General features: G+C 38.8%; 3 protein-coding genes across 3 annotated transcripts; all 3 read left to right on the top strand.

Annotated features, from left to right (window-relative positions):
• Nucleotides 1-4,388: 4,388 nt before the first annotated feature.
• LOC130439387 (galanin receptor 2a) lies at nucleotides 4,389-6,088 on the top strand. Its single transcript, XM_056771996.1, has 2 exons — nucleotides 4,389-4,735; nucleotides 5,347-6,088. The coding sequence occupies exons 1-2, from the start codon at nucleotides 4,389-4,391 to the stop codon at nucleotides 6,086-6,088; spliced, it is 1,089 nt and encodes a 362-aa protein (XP_056627974.1).
• A 3,826-nt stretch (nucleotides 6,089-9,914) lies between these two features.
• si:ch211-250n8.1 (uncharacterized) lies at nucleotides 9,915-15,154 on the top strand. The gene is made up of 16 exons (XM_056770937.1): nucleotides 9,915-10,024; nucleotides 10,869-10,973; nucleotides 11,324-11,399; nucleotides 11,538-11,694; nucleotides 11,904-11,949; nucleotides 12,049-12,107; nucleotides 12,600-12,635; nucleotides 12,731-12,783; nucleotides 12,933-13,065; nucleotides 13,332-13,543; nucleotides 13,664-13,709; nucleotides 14,083-14,148; nucleotides 14,231-14,290; nucleotides 14,465-14,553; nucleotides 14,685-14,779; nucleotides 14,871-15,154. Exons 1-16 carry the CDS (start codon nucleotides 9,988-9,990, stop codon nucleotides 14,903-14,905), a joined length of 1,305 nt encoding a protein of 434 aa, XP_056626915.1. The 5' UTR covers nucleotides 9,915-9,987; the 3' UTR covers nucleotides 14,906-15,154.
• Nucleotides 15,155-15,268: 114 nt separating this feature from the next.
• unk (unk zinc finger) lies at nucleotides 15,269-24,260 on the top strand. The gene is made up of 15 exons (XM_056770936.1): nucleotides 15,269-15,710; nucleotides 16,521-16,730; nucleotides 16,818-16,994; nucleotides 17,290-17,420; nucleotides 17,496-17,631; nucleotides 18,599-18,716; nucleotides 18,908-18,992; nucleotides 19,130-19,353; nucleotides 20,618-20,680; nucleotides 20,857-21,025; nucleotides 21,157-21,255; nucleotides 21,452-21,637; nucleotides 21,737-21,921; nucleotides 22,238-22,498; nucleotides 23,873-24,260. The coding sequence occupies exons 1-15, from the start codon at nucleotides 15,559-15,561 to the stop codon at nucleotides 24,032-24,034; spliced, it is 2,358 nt and encodes a 785-aa protein (XP_056626914.1). The 5' UTR covers nucleotides 15,269-15,558; the 3' UTR covers nucleotides 24,035-24,260.
• Nucleotides 24,261-24,287: the final 27 nt, after the last annotated feature.

Below are 24,287 nucleotides of genomic sequence, written 5' to 3'. Positions count from 1 at the left end.
GACCTCCGTGACCTTTGAACTCCGGAGAGCTGAGGTCAGGTATCCGAAAGACGGAAAATAAAAGACAGAGTAAAATCTTTAAGCGGCCTAAGTTTAGTTCTTACCTCATCCTCTTGTCTGCACATTTCCAGATTGAAATAATAAAGCACAAACTGAGTCTCATTTGAGTCCTTTAACCGTGACTGTTAAAGGATATATTTCTGCTGTTTGGTCATGTGGATGCTTACTGCTTCACTGCTAGAATTTATACACTTTTTCCATTACAAACGGAAAAGAGACCAATTGTGTGTACATTCAGACACATTCATAACAAGAGCTCTGAAAGCTGGTCCCAATGAGCACAGTCCATTATGGGACCTCAGTAGTCACACGCACACACACAAAAAATATGTATTAAAATAAAAAAGTTTGAGAAGGAGCCAAAAAACAGATTTCGCCAGCAGCTTTTTAATGGTACAGGTTTATAATGAAACACTCCTTTAGACCCCTTCCCAAAGCAGTGACGCTATCCACTAGACACACACACATTAAAAACGCACGCTATTCATAACATGTGTGGCTATCACGAATGGAAAGTAGGGGGAGAAGACATTTCAGGGGATGAGAAACTCAAGCCTAGCGGAACCCAGGTCTGCGAAAGAAAAAAGATCAATTTACTATGGTTGCCATACTTTTTCCTCAAATGTTCCTCGCGTCTTACATATTGTATCCGAATTATGCTTGTTTCGACTTATTAAAGCAGTTTGAGGTCATTTGTTTCTGACAGGTGTAGACGGTCTTCTAACTTTAAATGAGGATGCTGTAATTTGATGGAACGGCAGGGATCAACATTATAGCAAAGAGGCAGCGTAAGAGATTGTTTGTATATATATATATATATACTCTACATACAGTGTGAATTTGTGTTTTTATAAAGATATATTTATTAGAAATTAATGGAACATATAAGTATACAGTTATTAAAATTAACCATCTATCATGACTTGGGTCAGCAAAAAAAGCATTAAAGGAAAAAATCATCCAAAAATTACAATTCTGTCATCATTTATTCACCCACGTGTTGATCAAATCCTGTTTGTGATTCTTTCTTCCGTGGAACTCAAAATAGATATTTTGAGAAATGTCTCAGTGGTTTTGTGTCAATACAACTGAAGTCAATAGTGTCCAATGTTGTTTGGTTACCCATGTTCTGAAAAATATCTTCTTTTGTTTTCTGCAGAAGAAAGAAGTCATGCAGGTTTGAAATAACCTAAGGGAGAATAAATAATTCAAAAAAATTAAGATGAACTATCCCTTTAACATTAATCCATGACTTCAGCAGACCTCCATTCAAACAATGAACTAAAACTTAAACTATTACTTAAAGTAAGAAGTGTCTATTCTGTGCCATTCCTAAGACGCGATGCACGCGAAACCATGAATGATCAAAATATTATGCGAGTGAAATATGAAAAATATTATGCATGTAAGATGTGAAAGTGTCTCATATTTACTCAGCGGCTCATGTGGTTAAATGGCTTCTCGTGGTTGCACGACTTGTCACAAAATGCTGTAAAACAGCTCTGGGTAATAAGATCATAACATATTTGTGCTTCTAAAAAATTCCTTTGGTTGGTTGTTACAACATCTCGACACGAACGTGTGCCTGAAATAATTACAATGATTTTGCATGCAAATGTTATGATGTCCAGTCTATATTTAGCTTATTCATTTCCCTCTAAAAAAAACATCATTAAAAAAACAAATACGTCTTTTATTTTCCATTAAATGCGTTGCGCTTACAGTATATTTTCCACAACGTCTCGTCTCTCTGCCACCCGTCGACGCACACTCAAATGGTTTCTACTGATTGAGCCTCAAAATATTCCCATGTGTGACCAGCATGAAGCTGTCAGCTCTTGTTACCCCATATCACCCAGCGGCTCTGACCGAGCCAAGCCCACCAGAGCAACAAGTTCACAGTCTGTTGTATCATGGCAAGTATGCACAGAAAGGGGTCATTCGGGCCAAGCTCACCTGATACGATAACCTCACTGCAGTAACAGTTGGCCAAGCAGACCGTCCAATATGTTACAGATGGAAAATTCAGCAGCCACCATTATCCATGGATCAGTGGAGCATTCGGAGCCTTATATTCTGTGTGATGTTTAGGATATGAAAGAAAGTAATAAATGGGGAAAGGAAAGGGAAAGTTTCCTGTGTTCGTCTTCTCTTTCTATGAATGAATGGAGTGCTGTTTGGTTGAAAGGCAGTAGTCATTATTTTGACAGAACCTCAGCAGACGGTTAAGTCATTATAAAGACATCAAGACATCGTCTTTTGCAATATTAAGAAAATTCAGGCTTTTTTTATTATCTTTTAAGAAGCAACCAACCAGTGGGTCACTTAAGAGGTATTGCATAAATAAGTGCATGTTTTCTTTACATTTGGTTTATTTTACAGAACCTCGTGGTTTGTCCTCTGAAGTTCTGAAGTTTACATTCCTCAATTGGACAGCTCTTTATATTCCAATATTGCATTCGAGCTTTACCTTTTTTACATTATTAGGTGTGTTTTCTGGGATTTTAACCCATGACCTTTGTGCTGCAAATGCAATGATCTACCAATGGAGATACATGTACAGTTGTGAAGAACAGAAACTCAAATCATGGGTTGTTGCATGAAAAACCGATCTGTATCTCATTATTATAAATCAGATTTCTTAAACACAAACACAAACACACAACAGAATTTAGAGGACTACATTTTTGGCCTTTTATGTGGGTATGACAGTGGAGGGTGAGACAGAAAATTATGGGATGAGAGAGAGGTAATCGGAAGCCGTGAAAGGACCACGAGCCGAGATTCGAACGTGTGTCGGCTCACATTGCACTGGATCACCTGGTGACGACTAGAGGACTAAACATGTGCCACTGCTTTTTAATGTTTTATGGCTCCACAGACACGTTAGCATCTTCTGGTTGAGTGCTGCGCTCTAGTGGTGCATTTATGCATTTACACACTGATGCATTGAATGATGTCATGGTGTGGTCAGATCACACTTGGTCAATAATGGTCAAATCTGAAGTTAAAAGGCAAATGTTCATATGAGAACCACTTACCATATTCCATTCAATACTTCCTCATATCTTTCCATGATTCCCACATCTTAATTAAAACTCTCTTGTAATGCAACAGAATTTCAATGGAAACTAAAGGACAAATGGCCCAGCTCATTGTATTTCCCCTGGATACTCAGTGGTATAAAAAGCAGTGGTTAAACGTAGTGCGTGCGTGTGTGGGTGGTGGTGGTTGCTTGTGGAAAAAGTGACTCTCGCTGTGAGGTTGGTGGGGTTCAGCCTGAGGTCTCACAGTAAGGATGGTTAGGTGCAGACTGAGGTCTGGCTGAATAGGGGTCCTTCTCAGGGAACTGGGTCGAATGTCTGGGACCAGTTGAAGCAGGGAAACCAGTATGTTCTGTCTCTAGAATTCAGCACAATACTTTTTGAAAACCCTATGTACATCATAGAAGTGAATGTAATGTACCGTTATGTAATGACTTTTCTGCGTGCAATGAGATGTTTGGTTTTTATATGAACACGATATACTGCCTGATGTGATTTATGTTTGTTAATGTTTTATATTGATTATTATGATCCTGGTTATGACACAAACAAACATTTATTTTCTCTAGGGAGATCTGAGATCCTAAAGGGATAGTCCACTCAAAATTCTTTCATCACTTGCATCCAATGACTTCCGTTGTAGACACGAAACTATAAACATTTGTCAAAATATTCTCTTCTGTGTATCACAGAAAAAAGGGTTATATTTAATATCATTTATTGAAGTCTTTATTTTCATCCAAAATTTTAAAATAATGAATGGAATTTATTAAAATAAATAATAACATTAGTTTTGGTTTATTACTTTAATATTGGTTCTTTAATATGTAGTAATATAAATGTTCTTTAGGAGCAAACTATTTTAGCATTATGTATACCTATGATAGGCCAATGAATACTTTCTGCATTTAAAATAAATTATTCGTCAATTGATTAGATCATTTTCTAGGTGTATTTTATCTTAATTTCTATAATTGTAAGTGTAAGACTTCGTGTATAAGGGTATCTGAGTGTGGAGAATTCCCTTCAGTATGCAGGGGAGGAGGCTGCTGATGGGAGTGAAGCGTAAGAATTACCGTAAGGTGTTCACCACATCCCCCCTCATCTTCACGTGCACGAAAAGCCACATAGACAAGCAATGCGTTTCTTTTCCTTGTGTTCACTGAGTAATGTAGTTATTACGGTAAAAGAACGACGTAAAAGTTCTTCAATGTGTGTCCTTATGGATTTTACGCAGTGCTGAATAAGCTTGTTGAACATTTCAGGGGTCTGAAAGTAGCCACGATGAACACATCTCAACAGATTAATTTCTCCGCCAATTGGAAAGTTGAGTCGATAATAATATCTGTGATTTTCTCCATCATCTTTTTGGTGGGCACCGTTGGAAACTGTCTCGTGCTCGCCGTTCTCATTCGCAACGGGCAGATGAACACAAAGACCACCAATCTTTTCATCCTGAACCTTGTCTTGGCGGACCTCTGCTTCATCGTTTTCTGCGTGCCTCTCCAAGCAACTATCTACACCATGGACGAGTGGGTCTTTGGACCCTTCGTGTGCAAAGCTGTGCACTTTATCATCTATCTGACAATGTACGCGAGTATATTCACGCTGGCAGCTGTGTCTCTGGACAGGTGCGTCTCCATCCTGTTGCGCGCAATGTGCGCGCTTTTCTTTACAGTTAAATAATTCGAGCACACGAGTCGTGTGTCAACGTTGGAAAATGTTAAATTACCGGGAATGGCATTCAGTATTAGTACAGAAAGACAGACGAAGAATGTCAGTTAATAAGAGAACTGTAAAGAAAAACTTGAGCTGCTTTTTTAAGGTCTGTGGTGCAAATAGTCTGTTTTTTTGGGGGGGGATTATGTGATTTTTAAAGGATTTGATCGTTCATTTTTAAAAACATATATTATGATGGACAATTAATTGAATAAGAGTAGGCTATATAACAATAACAGTAATATTTGTACCTGAATGTAGGAAAAGTTCAAGAATTATTGTATGTCTTGTCATGCTGACATGGCTGTTGGAGGACTTTATGTCACTCCTGAAGTTTGATTTTGTTGAGAATTAACAGACACTGGAATGGAATGGCCACAATACATCTAGAAGTGCTGATTAAATGGGAATAGTCTGTTATTCTTTCCGTGATTTAAAGATTTGATTGCATTATAAATAATTCATTATGCACATTCTCTTGGTTGGATTAATACATTCTAATTCTTATGCCCTCTTCTCTAAGATATCTCGCCATCCGCTACCCACTCCGTTCAAGAGAGATGAGAACACCCCGTAACGCTCTGGCCTCCATCAGTCTGGTGTGGGCGTTATCTCTGTTCTTCTCCAGCCCTTATCTCAGCTACTACCGACAGATGGATCTTGATGGAGCCACCCTTTGCATTCCAGCCTGGAATATCCAGCACCGTAAAGCTATGGACGTCTGCACCTTCATATTTGGCTACCTGATCCCAGTCCTCATCCTCGGCATCACCTACGCCCGCACCATTCGTTACCTGTGGACGTCTGTGGACCCCATGCAGGGCATGTCGGAATCCCGCAAGGCCAAGCGCAAGGTGACCAAGATGATAATCATCGTAGCTGTGCTCTTCTGCATATGCTGGCTGCCACACCATCTGGTCATCTTGTGCATGTGGTTTGGCTACTTCCCGCTCAACCACACCACCTACGTCCTCCGCATTCTCTCTCACTTGGTGGCTTACACCAACTCTTGCCTCAACCCCATTGTGTACGCTCTGGTGTCCAAACACTTCCGGAAAGGCTTCAGGAAAGTGTTCGACTGTGCGTTCCATAACCGGGTCGTAAACCGGGTTCATGCTGTCCAGCCGGCGCAGACGGTGAGCTTGGTGGAAGCGGCTTCGAGCGAAGGCTCCAATCAGAGCGAGGGGTCATCCCGGGGTCGCCTGTGGAGCAAAAGCGGCAGGAAAATGATGACAAGCACGTTTATGACATTTAATGTGACATAACCTTTTGCACTCTGCGTTTAATAACTATTTTGTTCCAGAGGCTTTTAAAAGCATTTGTGACATGGTTTTGTATAAGAAAGTTGTTAAACAGAAAGGAAGCAGAGCTTTTGTGTTCTCTTGAGGACAGTGACTGATGTTTAAAATGCTCTCTCGCGTCTGTGTTTTCTCAATGCTGACAGCTTTCGTCCCTGTGCGGTGGTGGCTGTGTTGTGCGACTGTGCAGACCCTTGTGACACATGGTTTGGTTTTCCGGAGGTGCAGTCTGGTATATTATCAGCGCACATTGCTGGCACCAAATGGTTTTGACGTTGAACATCCGTAACTATTTGATCCAGCAAATCTCTGAATTAAAAAAATTACTTCTTTATTAAATCTCAATGTATTTTTAAATCTTGTCTGAGCTCATTTTGGGATCGGTTGTGTAGGAAACAGTTGAGCATTCATGTACAAATGTTTTGTTTGCACCATTAAATACTCACATTTGTGTCAGCTGAATGTCAACATAACATTTTTTTTTCAATGTTTTCACTGGGATCTGTAATCACGACCAAATCTATTTCTGCTCAAGTTCAGAAAAAATGTTTAATATCGACCAATGAATTAAAGGGATAGTTCACCTAAAATGAAAAATCTGTTATTATTTACTCACCCTCTTGTCATTCCAAACCTGGATGACCTTTTTTTCGCTGTACAACAGGAAAGAAGATATTTTGAAGAATGTTGTAAACCTGCACCAGTTCATTTGTATTGGTTGGTGTCCATACAGCTTTATTCAAAATATCTTCTTTTATGTTCTGCGAATGACAGCTTTGAAATGACAAGTAGGTGAGTAAATGATAACAGATTTTTCATTTTTGGGTGAACTATGCCTTTAATGAATGAACAATTATTTACAAAATAAAGCAATGAAGTCAAAGCCTTGTTCTTTGTGTCACATTATCTTCCTCCAATCAATCATCACTCAATATGTTATAAAGATGTACATCCACTTCTCTTGTTTATCCTTATATCTACACTGGGGATTTGCCAGCTGGCTTCTTTTACCGTGTTGCTTCAGTCTCCGCTGATTTTTAGATGGAGTGTTGGTAATATGTGCTCTCTGATTTGCTACATCAGTGGAAAAAGGCCTGTTTCTGCTTCATTTAACACCTGACACTGCTATTCGCTGTACGTCGCTATTTAACAAATGTCGTATTTCTTACTTCCCATGACGCTTCCAGATTTGTTAACAAGGACCTCTTGTTTGTAAAGCACCAGCTGCTGTCATTATTGCTAAATAAGGATGCTAAATTTGACCTTCGAAAATGTTAATTTTAGTGGTCTTATGTGCATCATTTACTTCATGTGTGTCCAAAATCTCTTCATGCAACATGTAATTGTGCAGGAGACTTTGGCACCCAACTCTCACTTTCTCATCATCCACATTTTTAAGAGGCACTCTGGAGTTAAACTGATTGGCATATGCACAGAGGACATCTGCCGAGCGCCAAAGGCGGTACTTGTGGCCCGCTGCTGATGCTAATCCCTGATTATTCTTCCCGTGTGTCCTATTGACAGTGGTCACCGGTTTAGCTTTTCATCACGACCCAATTATATCTGAGCTTTTGATCCCTGGGTAATAAACGTTAGAATGTTATGAAAAAAGAAATTCACTTCTATTAGAAATGGTAGCAAATTAGAATATGATGCTGGTCATAATTGCAGGGGTGTTGGGGGACGGGATGTGTGTTGACCTAAAGCCTAATTGAAGCGAGATAAAAAGTATGAAGAGAATGAATTGAAGTTTATTGGATGTAACCCTAAAAATAATCAAATCTGCAGCGACAATTCTTTACACGTTTTAAATGTTTCTTTTATTGAAGCGTATGGCTTTTTTACATGCTCTGTACTGTAGATGTCATCATAATAAAAGATAAAGTAACGCAAGACAGCATGTGCGTTCATCACACCATCACCCCACACATTTTAATGGCTTTCTGCTGAAAATACGACTGTATGTGATAGCCGTATGTGCAGTCAAGGGAAAGTTCACCAATTAAGCCACAAGGTTGTGTCTTATCTCTCCAGGGCATAAGGTGACTTCTGATGTTGATATAACTTGTACTGGCTGCTCTTTGCCTCTAACAATGTCATATCTGCCCACCTCACATCTCACGGTACCGATGAAGTCTTCGTGTACTTTTCTTTGTTGCCCTCATCTTGCCATCTCTTTGGGGCACACGAGAAAAAAACATCTGTTATACAGATCCAGCTATACGCCTCATGAGCTTCATCATCTTAAACATCACACTGGTGTGAAACAGGTAGGGACGACCCTTTACTCATGTTTCCAATCAGTTCTAATGGAGGAACCTCAAAGTTAAAGCATGCTCGGAGGATCGAACAGATACGTCATGTCCCAGCAGACTTGTGCCTTCAGCCAAGTTGGTCAAATTAGGATCTTCGACTTTTTCAAAAACAAGACAAAGTAAATTTGAACCGGTGTTAAACAAAAGGTAAACATGCCACTAAAGTCATTGCAAATGTTTTACTGGACAGAATTAATGACCGGAAAGGAAGATACTTCCGGTCTGTGTTTGGTTATAGGCTAATAACAATTTATTTTATAATTACAATTTATTTATATAATATTGGATGGTATATTAATTGTATTCAATTAAAATAGAACTATTCAACAGTTATTGATTCTTTGCAGAGGTCTTTGCATTTGTTTATGTTGCCGCTGAAATCGTCTATTAGTGCAGTGATTGTATTCAATTAAACGGCGTTGGCAACCCCAATGGGTTCGATCCCAGGGGATTGCACATAGTCAGAAACAAATGTATAGCACAATGCAATGTATGTCGCTTCAGCGTCTCCGAAATGCATGAATGTAAAAATGGAATATTAACCTACAAGATTGGATTTTAAAATCGGTAAAGGTAACCAGTGCACTGTTACTAGCAATATGATGCGTCTGTACTTGCAATATATGTGTTACCAAGGCAACCAGCAAATGGTATTTCTAATTTAAATGGTAATTTAAAGGACTCCATACAGCCACCCTGATAGCACACATACAGTACATCTGTCATACGTCTATTTGACGTCTCCATTTACATCTGCAAGATATCTAAAATGCATAGTTGCTCATATGCAATACGTCTCTGAGATGTCTGCTGTCATATAGACATCTAGAAGATGTCTGTAAGATGTTTATGATTTAGAATGCATGTAAAGCTGCTCTTAAGATGTTTAGCAGATGTTTTAACGCAGCAGATCTCCAGATCTTTAGCAGACGTATTACAAACGTTCAGACGTCTCCGAGACATACTGCAGATGAGCAAACCATGTATTGCAGATGTCTTGCAGATGTCTTGCAGAATAGACATAAGCCAGATGGATTGTGCTATCTGGGCAGTGAGCTGATTAATTTTAATTTCCTCCTTCTGCAAATCCCTCCTAAATGTGTTGCATACAGCTCAGAACCCCAATATTGAGTATCTATTTTATAGTATGTTACTGTATGGTCTTTACTGTACTGTGTGCACACTGTGCTGTGTCTCTATTTTACTTTATACTTTATTTATTTTTGTATGCATTTATGTATTTAGCATTGTTCGAAGTGTTTAATCGTGTTTAATAGTGTTTGAAGTGTTCACCTTTAATAGTAGGCCTATTAAATCATGGGGTCATTAATATTATAACGATCATATACAGGGGCGGTATAAATACTGCGCTCTAATCAACACTGTATTTTACATTATAGCTTACGTGTTTCACTTATGATCCAACCTTGAGAAAACAAACCTCCAATGACGGGTTATTATTTCGCTAAAGGCGCATTTGCTTTCAGTCCTGCCGAACTGAACGATGCGTAATGCGCGTAGAGGGGATCGAAACGCACTGCAAGTACCATAATGCCAGCTAAAGATCCTCTCATTGAGACCCTTAAAGGTAGGTTTAAAGTCCCCTGTGTGATCATAGGAGTACAAAAAAAAACGGTTTTAGCCTGTCTGTTTGCGATTTCGATACCGATCAGCTGTTGCTCTGGTTTGGTTGAGCAAACGGAAGGTTGAGAGCTTGTGGAAGCGGTGTGTGATGCGTCATGTTACAGATGCGCGCTCACACAAAACGCATTGAATTTGAGAGGTGGGGTCTCGGTCTCGTTGTAGTGGAGATTTGGGGCATGCTGACACAGTATGCGTAGTTGTTTTTTCGTCTGCACTTCATTTTTGGTATGTGAACGCGCCCTTGGCCATTGCACCGATCGTTGTTTTTTACATCAGCGTCGCGTTAAGCTTGTAGGGTGACTTCTAAAGCGCATTCTTACATGATACATTTTAGCTTCCTAAAGCGCAACTTTCAGTGCGAAACGAAAGCAAAACGAAATCCAACGGATGTATATCTGAATGATGTGTGTTTGTGATAACATTAAGATCAAACGAAATGCAAAATCGCATTATATTGCTTTCCAAAAAGAAAATACTGTAGAAACCTCCACGGAAATTTAAAATGAATTTAATGGTTGCAATAGAAATTGTATTGGTTATATTGGAAATGACTTATTGGAGTTTTGTTGGGTTCTATTGGTGGGATGTTATCTGGTGGATGGGAACCAAGTTAAATCTATACCTATAAGGCCCTAAAATCATATTTCTATTGTTTTAATGGTAAACTGTTTATGGTTTACAATGATGTTTTTAATGGAAAAGCAACACAGCTCCACCAAGATTTCTAATAATACTGTTTTGAAGATTCAAGGACTGTCTTAGTTTCAGAAATACCTGTTTGTTTGCAGTGTGCATTCTGAATTTGAAGTCTGAGGGTACAGTGACAGACTCCAGCCCACACCTGGTGTCCTGCTGTGAACTCCTGGAGCTTATATTGCGAAAGGGACTTCAGCGTGAGCTTCACACACATGTGCACTTTCCTGTACAAACACCTTCACACTTTAGACAACACAGGACACACCTATATAAACAAACAAATTCTTTTTTTTCATGAAGTTAAACCCTTTAAATGTGAATTATGCTTAAATGTGATGATGTTATGAATATTTAAAATGTATGCTCGATTTTTATTCTCATGTTTAAAATAAAAAACTATTATAAACTTGCGCTTATATATACATTTCTTTACAAATATACAAAAAAATTAAGATAGAAAAATGTGTGCCAGATTTGTCATTCTTCTGTGTAGGAGAAACAGGCAAATAAAATTGGTAATATTGTTCAATGTCGTCTAATGTTTTAGAACCAGTTCTGAGTTTGGCACATAGAGATTACTGGCAGTGTTTTAAACAGCTAATACAGCACGACACATGTGGCCGGTGAGATTTTTTATTTTAAATCTTACAGTATTTATGTTTACAAATGTCCCCTTCTTGGTTGTATATAATGTTATTTATAAGCTTTAAATTGATATTTATCAGAGTTTATCCAACAATAGATGTTCTGTCTGTTCAAAGGCTGAGTTCAGTCTCTTTGGCAGTGCAACAGACAGCAGGCTGCTGCAAGATTATTACCTCTCAGGGCCGAGGACGCTTCTTTATACGGCTGATGCTGATGAAAAGAACTCTGGGAAATGTAGTGAAACATCTACTCCACACGAACAGAGTGATGGAGGTTGGTGAACACCAGAGATGGAAACTTGAGCATGTCTTGTAACTCTTGTAAACAATGCAATTCATTTCTTTAAATTCATTTTTTGTACTTTCAACACGGTTTATAAAACTAACTGAACACATTTTGAGACCAAATACTTGAGGATAGACTTGGACTCCATGCAAACAACATGACGTACAGATAATAAATGCATGTTCTTGTCTTTGCAGTGGTATTGCCCCAACGTTGCTATATTAAGAAATGAAGAGTTTGTAGGTGAGTTTCTACTATCTAAACTATATAAACCATCTAAATTAACTAGTTGACATAAGCAGTTCCTTTGCATTATTCATTCACTCAATTCTCTCTGGACAGAACCATTTATCTCACTGTCTATGGTATTGTCAGAAATGGAGTTTAAGCTCAATATTGAGGTATGAATCACACTGCTAAACTTTGGCATAAGCTATGTATATGTATTTTGTGTTTTGAGTTTGGTTGAGTTGACTTGAAAGGTCCAGTGTATGAAATTTTGTGGTGAGGTTGCGAATTGCAATCAACGTCTCACTCCACCCCTCCCCTCTGACACAGAACTAAGTTGTCCTGTTTTCTCTTCTTTGCCGAAGGTGATTATATATTTACGAAATGCGCTCTGTAGAGCAGTTTGTCTGTTTAGGCATAAAACAACATTACAAATTTGATGCAAGGGGTGTATGTAGATAGAAATAGCTCTATCCTTTATTATTTATTTATTAAGATCTTTATACACTTCTGAAGACAAATTTATAAATAGCACTGCATTTCTGTCAATAGATCCTCCAAAAAATTACACACTGGACCTTTAACTTTACTATGAGTGCCATTGGCATGCGTCTGTATGAGTTTTCTTTTTAATGGGCATTTCCTATCTGTAACTCTAATCTCAGAACTGCAGCTTCCTGGATGAAAGCTGGCTGCTTCCGGTACGATTGAAATGTTTTAGCACACCTAGATTTGGCTATATGTGCATGAAGAGTTAATGCTGAGCTGCATGCTGCAAATCTTGCTTGTGTTTTAGGTGTGTCAAATCTATGAAGCTGTTCCATGCCAGGAGTTGGGCATGGTGCTCAGGTTAGCATGTTGGCACGTTGTTATTTATTTTAATATAATAAAACAAAATCTTTTTTTTTGTGCAAATTATTTGTACAAGTGTACCTGTTTAAGGTTTACCAGAATGTAATAAGATAGTGTTATAGATCAACAGTCTTTCTATCCTAAAGGTACATCAATGGACGTGTTTTTGTGCTTGACCTGCTGAAGGACAGTCAAGCACAGGCAGACATGTTTGTAGAGCCTGGTGACATCATTGATGGAATCAATGGAATATCTCTGAGGAATGCCAGCAATGGACAGGTCAACACTAATATTACCCTGACCGTGTACCCTGCATGACCCTCCATACTGATTTTAATCAATATTACATTGCTTCTTTAATAGGCCAATATGTGGATGTCTGTTATCAAATTTGCTTGAATTTATTACATGTCATATGCTCCTACATTCATCTTGCGTCAGTTACTCTTATACCCATTCATTTTCTTAAGGTGTGGGTTTTGTCATATTACAATAAGCACAAAACGACCAATATCTTTTATATGCAAGTACTTTTTATCTAAAAGGCAGGTGTGGTTTTCTCTAAGCTGAAGGGTCAGCCTCTTTCCATTCGGTTGATACGATGGAGAGCAGAAAATGGGTCCATCTATCAACCTTTGCTTAAACACTTACGGCAGCTTAAAGAGGAAAACACATCACTTCAGTTCGGCCCGAAATCGATGTCTCATAAAACCGTGGGTCAGAAAAGAGGGCAAACTCCCTGTGTAAAAGAAGGCAGGTAAACATACTGCCCCATTGAAATCTACTCAAAAAAAAGATGTCATGTGTTTGCAATTGTTTTAATCTTGAATACAATAAAGAACCCCAGGCTGTGTGGCTAATCTTGTTTCATTAACAGGATCCTGTATGCTGTGCAGCTCTTAGGAAAAGCAAACATAGGAATGGTACAGTAGTTGTGCAAACAACTTCTTTATGGCCCTCTTACTTGGCTTTAATCCATGCATGTGTGTTTTTTGTATTAAAGTGATGTTTACATGTACACCAAGAGTCGGAGTGTTGCCAGTAATCAGAGTATAAAGTAAAAGGATTAAGATGTTTACTTAATATGATAAACATATATATAACCCTGTTTGTATTACATTTTGCTATACTAAGCTTATTATGGCAGTATTCTGTTTACATAAGAGTGATCTTAATCACAATACTACCTTAACAACATTACATGGTAAACATAGCTAATGATCCTAAAATAATGCAATTGTATAAAGTTAAATTTGTTCGTATCATGTAATTTTTCTTACATTTTATTATTTGAAGTATGGAGGAAAAGAGGTTTTGCAGCACGCCATTCCTGTTGTCCTGCAGTGCAAGCAGGATAGAAAGGTATATCTGCAATGGAGAAAGCGAGTTTATAGGGCTACCTGTGTCATTTTTCATGCATGTTTTTTTGTGCGATGGTTTATAGGAAGTACTTCTGGATGTAAAGGAGACTCACCTTACCTGCACTGATAAAACCAGTCAGCAGGTTTGTATTATACGTTGTTACACTTACATTTTTATTGTTTTATTCAAGCAATTGACAATGTCAACTTGTGCTTTTTGGGAACCAAATCCATGGCCTTATTAGCGTTTCAATCTACCACGTGAACTACAGTGGACTGACTATTTGCTAAAAGCCTATTTCTCTCCTTCAAACCAGAATCTGTGTCAGCATCATTTCCCAGAAATATCATGTGTTGGGAGGTTTGGAAACCAACCTGATTTAACCATTTTTGCCTTCTGTGTATTGTAAGTATCTTTAGAATTTGTTGAATAATATACACGCCATACGCTTATCCATCAGTAATGTATATGAGCTGCGTAGCATGCTTTAAATAATTTGAGGCAGGTACTAAAGATAAATTCACGGACTGTTGCAGAGATACACCAGAAACAGAAAGACCAATGGGTTTCTGTTGTGTGGTCCTTCAGGCGGCTACAAGTAGCGAGTGTGAAGAAATTGTTAATCGTATCGGTGAGTCTGATGCCAACATAAAGTTTTACCATAAAAAAGTTTATGCAAGTCATTTTTATGTGAGTGTATTTTTTATTACATTTTTTTACAGCTGCTGGGTTCAAACATACAGAATGGTTTGTGTGAGGAACATCATCACTTTAGTGGATTGGAGTTTTAATTTGTTAAAGAAAGTTTCTTGTTTGTATTATCATATTTTACATATGGATATTGTAAAAAACTGTAATATTCTGTATCTGCGCAATGCTTTTTTGGAAGAAATACATAAAACAGAATCTGTGTCGTCCCTTTTTGTTTTGATTTGACATAAGAAAACTACTCTTGCACAGACCCTGTTGTTCTCACTAATAGTATTATAATTATTCAAAAATCTTTTAAAACACTTTAAAACAAGCAAGAAAACAAAAACAGCTGCTAAATTAAAAAAGTGTCTAAACTCTAAAATACATTAAAATGTGAAAATAATACGTTTTACCTTATGGTGCATTCTCGTTCTCCGCAAAAAAAGTGCGTTTATTTACAAATAATTTTAATTTAATTTTACATCATAATTATTGATCAACTTTATATGAAGCCATCTCTTCATGTGAAGCACACCCCGCTCTTATTTTGGGAAATCACACGGCAGTTTCGTCTCTGACTTCACCCCTCCATGACGTCATCACAATGGCCCGGAATTTCCTCCTCGCCGAATCTGGCGCATGCGCACATGGAAAAAGAATGCGGACTTCGCAGCTCTCACAATATTAAATGGTTTGATGGCCATACTTTGATAAATCATGTCGAAGGCGCCATCTCAGCCCGGCTCTTCGGGTGCCGCGGCCAACCTAGGACCATCTTCGTCCTCCTCGTGCTCGTCTCCCACGGCAGGTGGCACGACGTCCCCCGCTAACGTGCTGCACGCGCAGCCCGAGAAACCCCAGCACTACACGTACGTCACGAAACACCTTTACACCCACCTGATCGCTCATGCAAATCGCACATCCTTCATGCATAACTCATTTTACGTGCCTTCCATGAGATTGATGAGTTCAGATGATTTGGGTCCAGAGCTGCTTTTGAAGGCCCGTTAGTAGTAACGTTAATAGATATAATGCGTGTTTTTGAAAGATTCGTTGGCAATAAGTCTTTTTCTTATTAAGCTAAATAAAAAGCGTGTGTTGTTTATGTCATGCATACTAGTTTACCTTTAGTATGTGTAGTAAAATCGTAGTTACCACAGATTTAACATAAAAGTGTTTACCCATGGTTTGTAGTAAAACACAATAGTACTTACTACACTTCTGCTATTATTCAAAATAACACTATAATAAAACATGGTCACTTTTACTGTAATACCATGACGCAATACCATGTACAACGATGACGACTTCCCCTTTAATATAGTAACATGATTGCTATGCTTTTACTGTGTTGTGACCATAGTTACTACGCTTTTATTATAATATAAATATGGCTAATGCTCTTATACTGTAATATCATACTAACTTCACTTTTAACTATAGTCAAACCATGTTTACTAAGTATTTAATTTGGTTTAAACCTTTTTTTTGGTTTCTTTAAGTTCATTTAAGTACACACATTTTAAAGGAGTCATATGACACGGCCAAAACAAGAATTTGTTTTTGATGTAATGCAATTAAAGGTTCATAAACGCTGTATTTTCGTATCATCTCATATCATATATTTGACCCCTTCATCATTAGGAGTTGTTTGTCTGATCTATTTTGCCGTTGGTCAGGTATCTCAAGGAGTTTCGAACAGAACAGTGTCCCCTGTTTGTGCAGCACAAGTGCACTCAGCACCGCCCCTTCACCTGCTTCTACTGGCACTTCCTGAACCAGAGACGACGGAGACCGATTCGCCGGCGAGACGGGACCTTTAATTACAGCCCTGATGTGTATTGTGTTAAATACGATGAAGGAATCGGGACGTGCCCGGACGGAGATGAGTAAGAACCTACAGAAAATCCAATTCTGGCTCAAGACACGCCGTCTGAGATGATGTTGATGTTTGTCTTTATTTTGTTTGATGTCAGGTGTCCGTTTCTGCATCGGACAGCGGGAGACACAGAACGTCGCTATCACCTGCGATATTATAAGACTGGTTCTTGTATCCATGAGACTGATGGGAAAGGGCACTGCAGTAAAAACGGCCCGCATTGTGCCTTTGCTCATGGCTCCCATGACCTCCGAAGCCCTGTCTATGACATCAGGTTGGTTTTAACCCGGAGTTATGTTTATAGGTTTTTAAAGAGTAGTTTACGAGTGTCAAACTAGTTGCACACAAGAACCAGTGACTATTTAACATCATTGACATCAAGGCCAGTGTGATGCATATAAAAGCCCATCTAAAGTTAAAAGTGATGTGAGAGTAAATGATTTTTAAAAACAAGCCTTTTGATTCATAGCCTGCCATTGCAGTTATAAAGTCACTAAGCATATTGCATTCATATTTTCTGTGTACTCTTATGATAAATTGTATTCATCTTCTTAATTCCTGTTGCTCAGAGAGGTTCAGGTCTTAGAATCCCAAGCTGCTACAGGATTGGTCGAGGGGCCACCAGGAGAGGGGCAGTCAGGGGTCGTGGCGAGCACGGCGCTCATAGAAAAGATTCTGAGCGAAGATCCACGCTGGCATGGTAAAGCATGCAGAGCTGGCTTTAAAAATTTAACTTGACTACATTTGTGTGTCATGCTTTTGTGTTCTCGCGCAGATAACAGTTTCGTTCTGACCCACTACAAGACTGAACTTTGCAAAAAACCTCCACGGCTGTGCCGTCAGGGATATGCGTGTCCTTACTATCACAACAGCAAAGACCGAAGACGCAGTCCTCACAAACACAAATACAGGTTTGCACAACACATAATAGAGTTTTAACATAGCTTTATACTGAATGACTTTGAATTCTTTATTAGTGCTAAAATGGGAGACGTTTATACTGAAATGGAGGAAGTATGGAAGGTTACATGCTCTGAATGTGTGTCTCTCGGAATAAACAAGATTTCTGCATGTGATTTATTGAATAATTAACAATATAAATTAAGGTCCAGTGTGTAATTTTTGAAGGTTCTTAGACAGAAATGCAATATAATATTCATAACTATGTCTTCAGAGGTGTATAAAGACCTTTACATAATTATGTTTTAATTACCTTAGAATGAGCTATTTCTATCTACATACACCGCGGGTTCCCTTGCATGGAATTCACAATGTTGTTTCTACAGTAGCCGTAACGGACAAACTGCTCTACAGAGCATTTCGTGAATACGTTATCTCCTTCCGCGAAGAAGCGAAAATGTGATGACATGTTTGTCCTTTGTCAGTTGCATATTGCTTCTAAAGGGAGGGGTGAAGTGAGCCATTGGTTGCAATTCACGACCTCAACACTAGATGTCACTAAAATTCCGATATTGCTCCTGTAAAGGAAAAAGTTGTTTAAATTTTCCTTTTTGTTGTATGTTGAATATTTACAGAAAGGTCCATAATGAAAATGCAGTTCACTAGACAGCACAACCAGAAATTCAGATTTGTTTGAAATTGGACATTCTTATACACTTGTATATTTGAATAAGTTTATGTAAATATACTTGATTCATATAAAATTCTCGAAACTGATTTACCTAACCTCCTCAGGTAAAAGCCAAATAGGGCTATAGAAACATTACATGATTATAAAGTATGAGAGGTACATACTGCTATCTGTAGCAACTTAATTCAATTGATTCTCAATTTCCTGCTCTGTAGGATGTGATAAACATCTCTTCCAACATAATTTTGTTTAAAGTGTTACGCCTGTGCTTGTGTTTATACTTGAAGAGCCCTGCCGTGTCCCGCGGTAAAACACAGTGATGAGTGGGGGGACCCCAGTAAATGTGAAACCGGTGAAGGATGCCAGTACTGCCACACACGGACAGAACAGCAGTTCCACCCTGAGGTATATCAGGAAGTTTACTTCGGAATAGAGACCCTATTATGGGACCGTATCTAGGGACCAGAATATTCTAGATACTGGAAAGTGGCCCTTTTTTTCTTTTTGGCCTTTAAGCAACCACCTAGAACCACTTATAGCAATGCCTTGACAACCACCAAAGAAATCTAGTTTTTAAATGATCGTTTCTTCCGCAGATCTACAAATCCACCAAATGCAATGACATACAGCAAAGTGGAAACTGTCCCAGAGGGCCCTTCTGTGCTTTTGCTCATTTAGAAAGTAAGGTTACATTCAGACATTATTGTGCAATGCCATTTTATATCAATGCAGTCGGTACAAATATTTGTCCATCTTTCCATACCACGCATAACATTTTGTTGTGTTGTAACCAGCATGTGTCAATTCTTTCTTCACAGAAATGAGTGTTAGTGAGGAGCAGTTGGCTCTACAAAGCAGTTCTCCTCCTCTCGTAACGTCCTTTTCTGCCCACTCAGAAGACTTCAGCCAGATGGGACCCTGTTCCGCCACAGAGGAGGGACTGCTGGGTCGGGTTCTACTGGAGGAGTCCTGCATCATTGATGTGAGCCCTGGAGGAGAGGGAGGTTATGGGAAAGCCCCTGGGTTTGAACGGGAGGACCAGGTATTGTAATACTAATTTCTCTATTTGCATTTAAAGCAACAATGAGCCGTTTTGGTGTACGGTTCCCCATGTGGTTGATAAGAGCAATTGTCTGTTATAAATATTGTGGGTTATTCTACTGGGCTATACTAGTAGTTCAAACTAAATTCTGAGGTAGAAGTTGGTTGTTAGCCTTTAGCGCATAGCGTGCTAGCTACATAGCGGCCATCTTGCTAACGTTAACTAAATAACACATTTGCAGTCACCCAAAACACAACGCATGGACATGAATGTGCTTAGTAACCAATGCAAATAATTTTCTGTAGTTATATATTCGGAAACACAATCGCGACTAGGCGTTAAATAAGTTACAAGCAACTTGCTATGTGAATAGTGCCTATAGATACCGATAACATAAGTCTATGTGCATGAACTAAAGAATCAGCAACTTTTAACCATAAACATTTATTGTGGTTTGGTAGTCATCATTTTCAAGCATAACACCAAATTTGTGATGAGGCACGATCAAGCTACATAAGCTATTGAGACCTGGCAACATTACATAATCTCTAGTCTACACTACGGTTATAAATTGTGAACCAGTAATGTTAGTGCGCCAATAAACAACCAGAGCACAGTCAAAGTACTAATACGCCCAAAAGTACAAGAGAGTACGATTTTTTTTACAAATACGACTTTCGAATCCAGTAGCACGAAGGCTAACGTTATGTCTCCATCCGTTTTGCAACCCATTGCCTCTTGCAGCTCACGTCGCCCAGTGTAAGTCAGATATTTTTTCGAGTCCGATCACTCTCTCTCTTTCCTCTTTTTTTTATGTGCTGGCTCTGCCATGGTGATGGTTTGGAGACTTGCGTTGAACTAGATTGTTTCGTCTTATTGTTAGCTGACTTTTGTTGGCTAACTTCTCCCAGGCTATGAGTAAAACGCCATAAAGCCAGGGATAAGCAGGGCTTGTTACAAGTGCAATTTCAGCCGAAAGGAGGCTGCTTGGGTAGCAATGGCAGTAAAATTCGTCTAGTTAAAAATTGCCCTGTCACTAAAATAATTTTAGAGACATTAATTTAAGGTCAAAAAGTTGCCCGTTATCGCTTTAAAATAATTTTGTAATAAAAATATGGCCCCCATAATCATGAAATTAATATATATATAGGAATATAAAGATGTAATATTTCCATATGAATATGTACTAAAATGTAGCTTGCGAGAGATCTATTGTATACTTTGAATTTGTTTAATGCTTTTAACATGACTATTTTGCACATAGGGCAAACATAAAAGTTTTGGGCAGGAGCATTGGAGTAGAGAAATCTCCATGCACAGCAAACAGGTACTGTTTAAGAATGTCTTTCATTATAAGCATTTTTGTTTCATCATGGGGCTGTTTAGATTAAGTGATACATTTAGATCTAAAGTGAATAAAAAACAAAAATTGTCCGATTACTCTACTACCACATACAGTTTCTTGCGAAAATTCTGAATTCATTCAGTGCCATGTGTTTTCAGGATATGTTAGTGTTTCTGCCCATCGGCAGTCCTCACAGTATGTCGTCCAGTATACCCTCCAGCCTGGCTACCACCCCACCCAGCCCCGCACCCCCTGGCCCCTCGCCGGGCATGAATGCCAACGCCCTTCCTTTCTACCCGACAAGTGACACAGTGGAGTCTGTAGTGGGTAAGTGGAGGCTTTTAGACAAATATCTGGACACAAATACTGTGATATAGTAATAAAATAACACAGAGGTTTGATTTTTAAACAACTATAAATCTTACCGTGTAAAGGCATCAGTTTCTCCTCTTCATCAGAATCGGCACTAGATGATCTGGATTTGAATGATTTTGGAGTCTCAGCTCTGGAGAAAAGTCTAGAGAGCTCAGGGTTGCCCAGCATGGGTCTTATGTTGGGTAGGTGACATGCACAGTTACATTACATAGGATTGTATTTACATATGATTATACCCCTTATTACATTCCTTTATACCTAGGTTTAAAATGATAGGAAATTGCTGTATGGGCGCTTAAAACACTGTTTATTATGTTATAATCAACAGTCTATGGAAGACACAAGACAGTGTGTAACCTTGCTTATTTTCTTCCACAGGTGGCAGTCAGTTACAGTGTTCCGCACCTGTCAATATCCCTGGGTCCCTGAGTAGCCCCTCCCCTTTCAGATCGCCCTCACCTTCTCCGCCAATCAGAGCTCACCACTCTCCATTCCTTTCAGCACAACTCCAACAGCCCAGCCAATCAGAGAGTAGCTTTTTGGGGACCTCTCATGGTTCTTTAGGTTTGCGTAATTTCTAAATTGTATTTATTTGTCTGCTTTTTTGCGATGGTGGTTTGCAAGTCCTGGGATCTGGCTAAACCTATCGTATTTGTTTTGTAGGTTTAAACGGTATGAACAGCAGTATTTGGGAACATTTTCCTACAGGCCAGACTTCCCCAGGCACCCCACCTGCCCTGCTATCAACAGGGGGCATGTATGCAGAGGCGTCCCGTCTAAAACAGGAAGTGGAAGAGGCGCACCGAGTGCTAAAACGGTGGGACCACAGCTGGAGACAGATGACCCAGGTCAGACCTAAGCTGTGTGTGTGTATTGAAGGAAGGGCAGACTATATTTTTAAAATGCTTATATACTTATGCTTATATATTTATATACCAAAAAAAATTCTCACCTGTAGAAATGAACACGTTGTACCTTTAAGACTTGTGACTTATGTTATGATTGGCTAAGCATTTTGCCTGTCTTTCAGGATGAGCCAAAGTGAAAAATATTGACTAAATACATTAAACTTGATTCAAAAGTAAAAGACATAATAGTCCTTGCATAATAGACACTGGTAAGGTTTTTTGAGAATGTATTCTCAGTATGTTCTTTTTCCTGCAGTCCTGGGCAGTCTTAAAAGCTGATGCGGAGGAGGCCCGTCTCCAGGCGGGACAGCTGGGTATTGAGGCGGAGCGGGCACGGCAGGCCGAAGAGGTGGCCCAGCAACATGCTGCTGTCCTGGAGGAGGCGCTAGAGAGTCTACGGCATGCAGAAAACCCACACCTGCAGGTACACCAGCTGCAGTTACTGCACAGACTGCCGCTCGGCTCCATCTGCAGCCTTCAGGCCCAGATCTGCACCTGCTTACGGACTGTAGAACAGGTGATTACACACATCACACACCTTAAAGCGATATTTCAGAGGCAAAACAAAATGTCCCCATGTTTTACTCGCCCTCAAGGCATCCGGATTGAATATGACTTTCTTCTTAAAGTATAATGTAGTTGGAGTTATAATACCACGTATCCTTTTTCTTCCAAGCGGTAGAATGGGGGGCAATTTTTTGAAGCTCCAAAAAGTGCATCCATCAATCAAAGAACTGCTCAAAAAGGTTCAGTGGTTTTAACAAAGGTCTTTTGTATCGAATCGATGAGTTTGTTTAAAAGAAATATCCATATTGAGAGTGCTATGAACGTTAATGTCTAGCTTCCGTTATCTCTCGACTGCACGTGAACCTGTTTTTCTGAGCGTTTGTAGATCTGGCCTCAAAATCCGGGTAGAAAATCGCCTATTAGTTATTGATTTTGGATGTTTTCTAATGTAAAAATCACACTAACGTCATAAGTAGACCTCATAGAACAGTATAAAACAATAAACAAGCCCAGTTCATCACACCTTTAATCAAATACCCCTCATTCACTCCCATTCTGAAGCTGTTATACTTGTATTGTATGATATAATTTACACAGACACTCTTATTGTTTATATTGTAAAATGCAATGTTGTTTATTTGTTTTATAATAAATTGTCTAGTGAGGATGGTTTTTATTACTTAAACGGACAGTTCACCAAAAATAAAACTTCTGTCGTCATTTATCCACCCCCTCATCTTGTTCAAAACCTGTATGACTCATTCTTCTGAGTAACACAAAAGTTATTTTGAGAACCACTTTTAGTGGTTTTGTGTTCATACAACGGAAGTCCGTTGGGTCCAGTGGTGGTTGGTGACCAACTTAAAAAAAAAGTCTTCATTTTTGTTCTGCAGAATGAGTGTTGGAATGACAAATGAAATATCGTTTTTGAGTATAACTATCAGTTTAGTTACAGCAATGACAATGATATTTTTTCACAATAATGAAAGTTATATTTCCACATTACAATGATGTGTGTATTATTTTACACAATGAGTAAAAACATATATAAACTGTATATTACTATCAATTTTTTAAGTATAGAAACTACACAATTTGATAACAACATACTAAGTGATTGATTTTCTTTTTTTCTACTAAGGAGATGTAGAAAATGTCCTTCATTATCATGAAGATGTCATTTAAAAAAATACAGCGGCTTCAGAAATAGACTTCATTTCCTTGTGTGAAATATGTTTTTCAATTTTCGTCTTTGATTACGCAGTAATACAGGCCCCGGATATTTCTCAATGATTATCGTGTAATATTCTGATGCACAAGTAGATATGAGTAATGAGCTTGTTGGTTGGTAATGCGTCTTTTTCTGCCTCTTTCCTACTTTCAGGCTGTGTTCAGGAAGCAGAGATTATATTGTGTATCTTGCGATGAGATGGGTTCAGTCACGTTGCCATGCCAACACGGCCTGCACTGTGAACGATGTGCAGCCTCCACAGAATGCCCGCTGTGCACGGACCACCAGCAGAGCCTGAACATCCCACAGACTTAATCTATTACAATCCATAAATCCTGACCTGTCACAGCTTCCTTTTTATTTAGATATTAACCTGATTTAATCTCGAGTGCTACATTTATCCCACTTGGCTGTTCTGTTCATTTATACAATGTAAGCCATTTAAGGAGACATCACACATTTAATCTTGGTCTTAATTTGAACCTCCTTAGACCATTTGTTTCATAAGTGATAGTCTTGTTTACTGCACATTGAAGTCCATTTCCCTAAAATCCTTTATACCAGCATG

Source organism: Triplophysa dalaica, chromosome 17 (assembly GCF_015846415.1).
Source record: "Triplophysa dalaica isolate WHDGS20190420 chromosome 17, ASM1584641v1, whole genome shotgun sequence".
Taxonomy (NCBI): domain Eukaryota; kingdom Metazoa; phylum Chordata; class Actinopteri; order Cypriniformes; family Nemacheilidae; genus Triplophysa; species Triplophysa dalaica.
Note: the sequence above shows the minus strand (reverse complement) of the source record. Positions and strands in the feature narration are given on the sequence as shown.

What these genes read in the sequence shown, in the direction of transcription:
- si:ch211-250n8.1 (XM_056770937.1), top strand. Translation starts at nt 9,988, where the DNA reads ATGCCAGCTAAAGATCCTCTCATTGAGACCCTTAAAG. An exon ending in ATGAAAGCTGGCTGCTTCCG is followed by an intron (nt 12,636 to 12,730) that starts GTACGATTGAAA and finishes CTTGTGTTTTAG; the next exon opens with GTGTGTCAAATCTATGAAGC. An exon ending in GAGTTGGGCATGGTGCTCAG is followed by an intron (nt 12,784 to 12,932) that starts GTTAGCATGTTG and finishes TCTATCCTAAAG; the next exon opens with GTACATCAATGGACGTGTTT.
- LOC130439387 (XM_056771996.1), top strand. Translation starts at nt 4,389, where the DNA reads ATGAACACATCTCAACAGATTAATTTCTCCGCCAATTGGAAAGTTGAG. An exon ending in GCAGCTGTGTCTCTGGACAG is followed by an intron (nt 4,736 to 5,346) that starts GTGCGTCTCCAT and finishes CTCTTCTCTAAG; the next exon opens with ATATCTCGCCATCCGCTACC.
- unk (XM_056770936.1), top strand. Translation starts at nt 15,559, where the DNA reads ATGTCGAAGGCGCCATCTCAGCCCGGCTCTTCGGGTGCCGCGGCCAAC. An exon ending in TGCTTTTGCTCATTTAGAAA is followed by an intron (nt 18,993 to 19,129) that starts GTAAGGTTACAT and finishes CTTTCTTCACAG; the next exon opens with AAATGAGTGTTAGTGAGGAG. An exon ending in CAGCATGGGTCTTATGTTGG is followed by an intron (nt 21,256 to 21,451) that starts GTAGGTGACATG and finishes TTTCTTCCACAG; the next exon opens with GTGGCAGTCAGTTACAGTGT.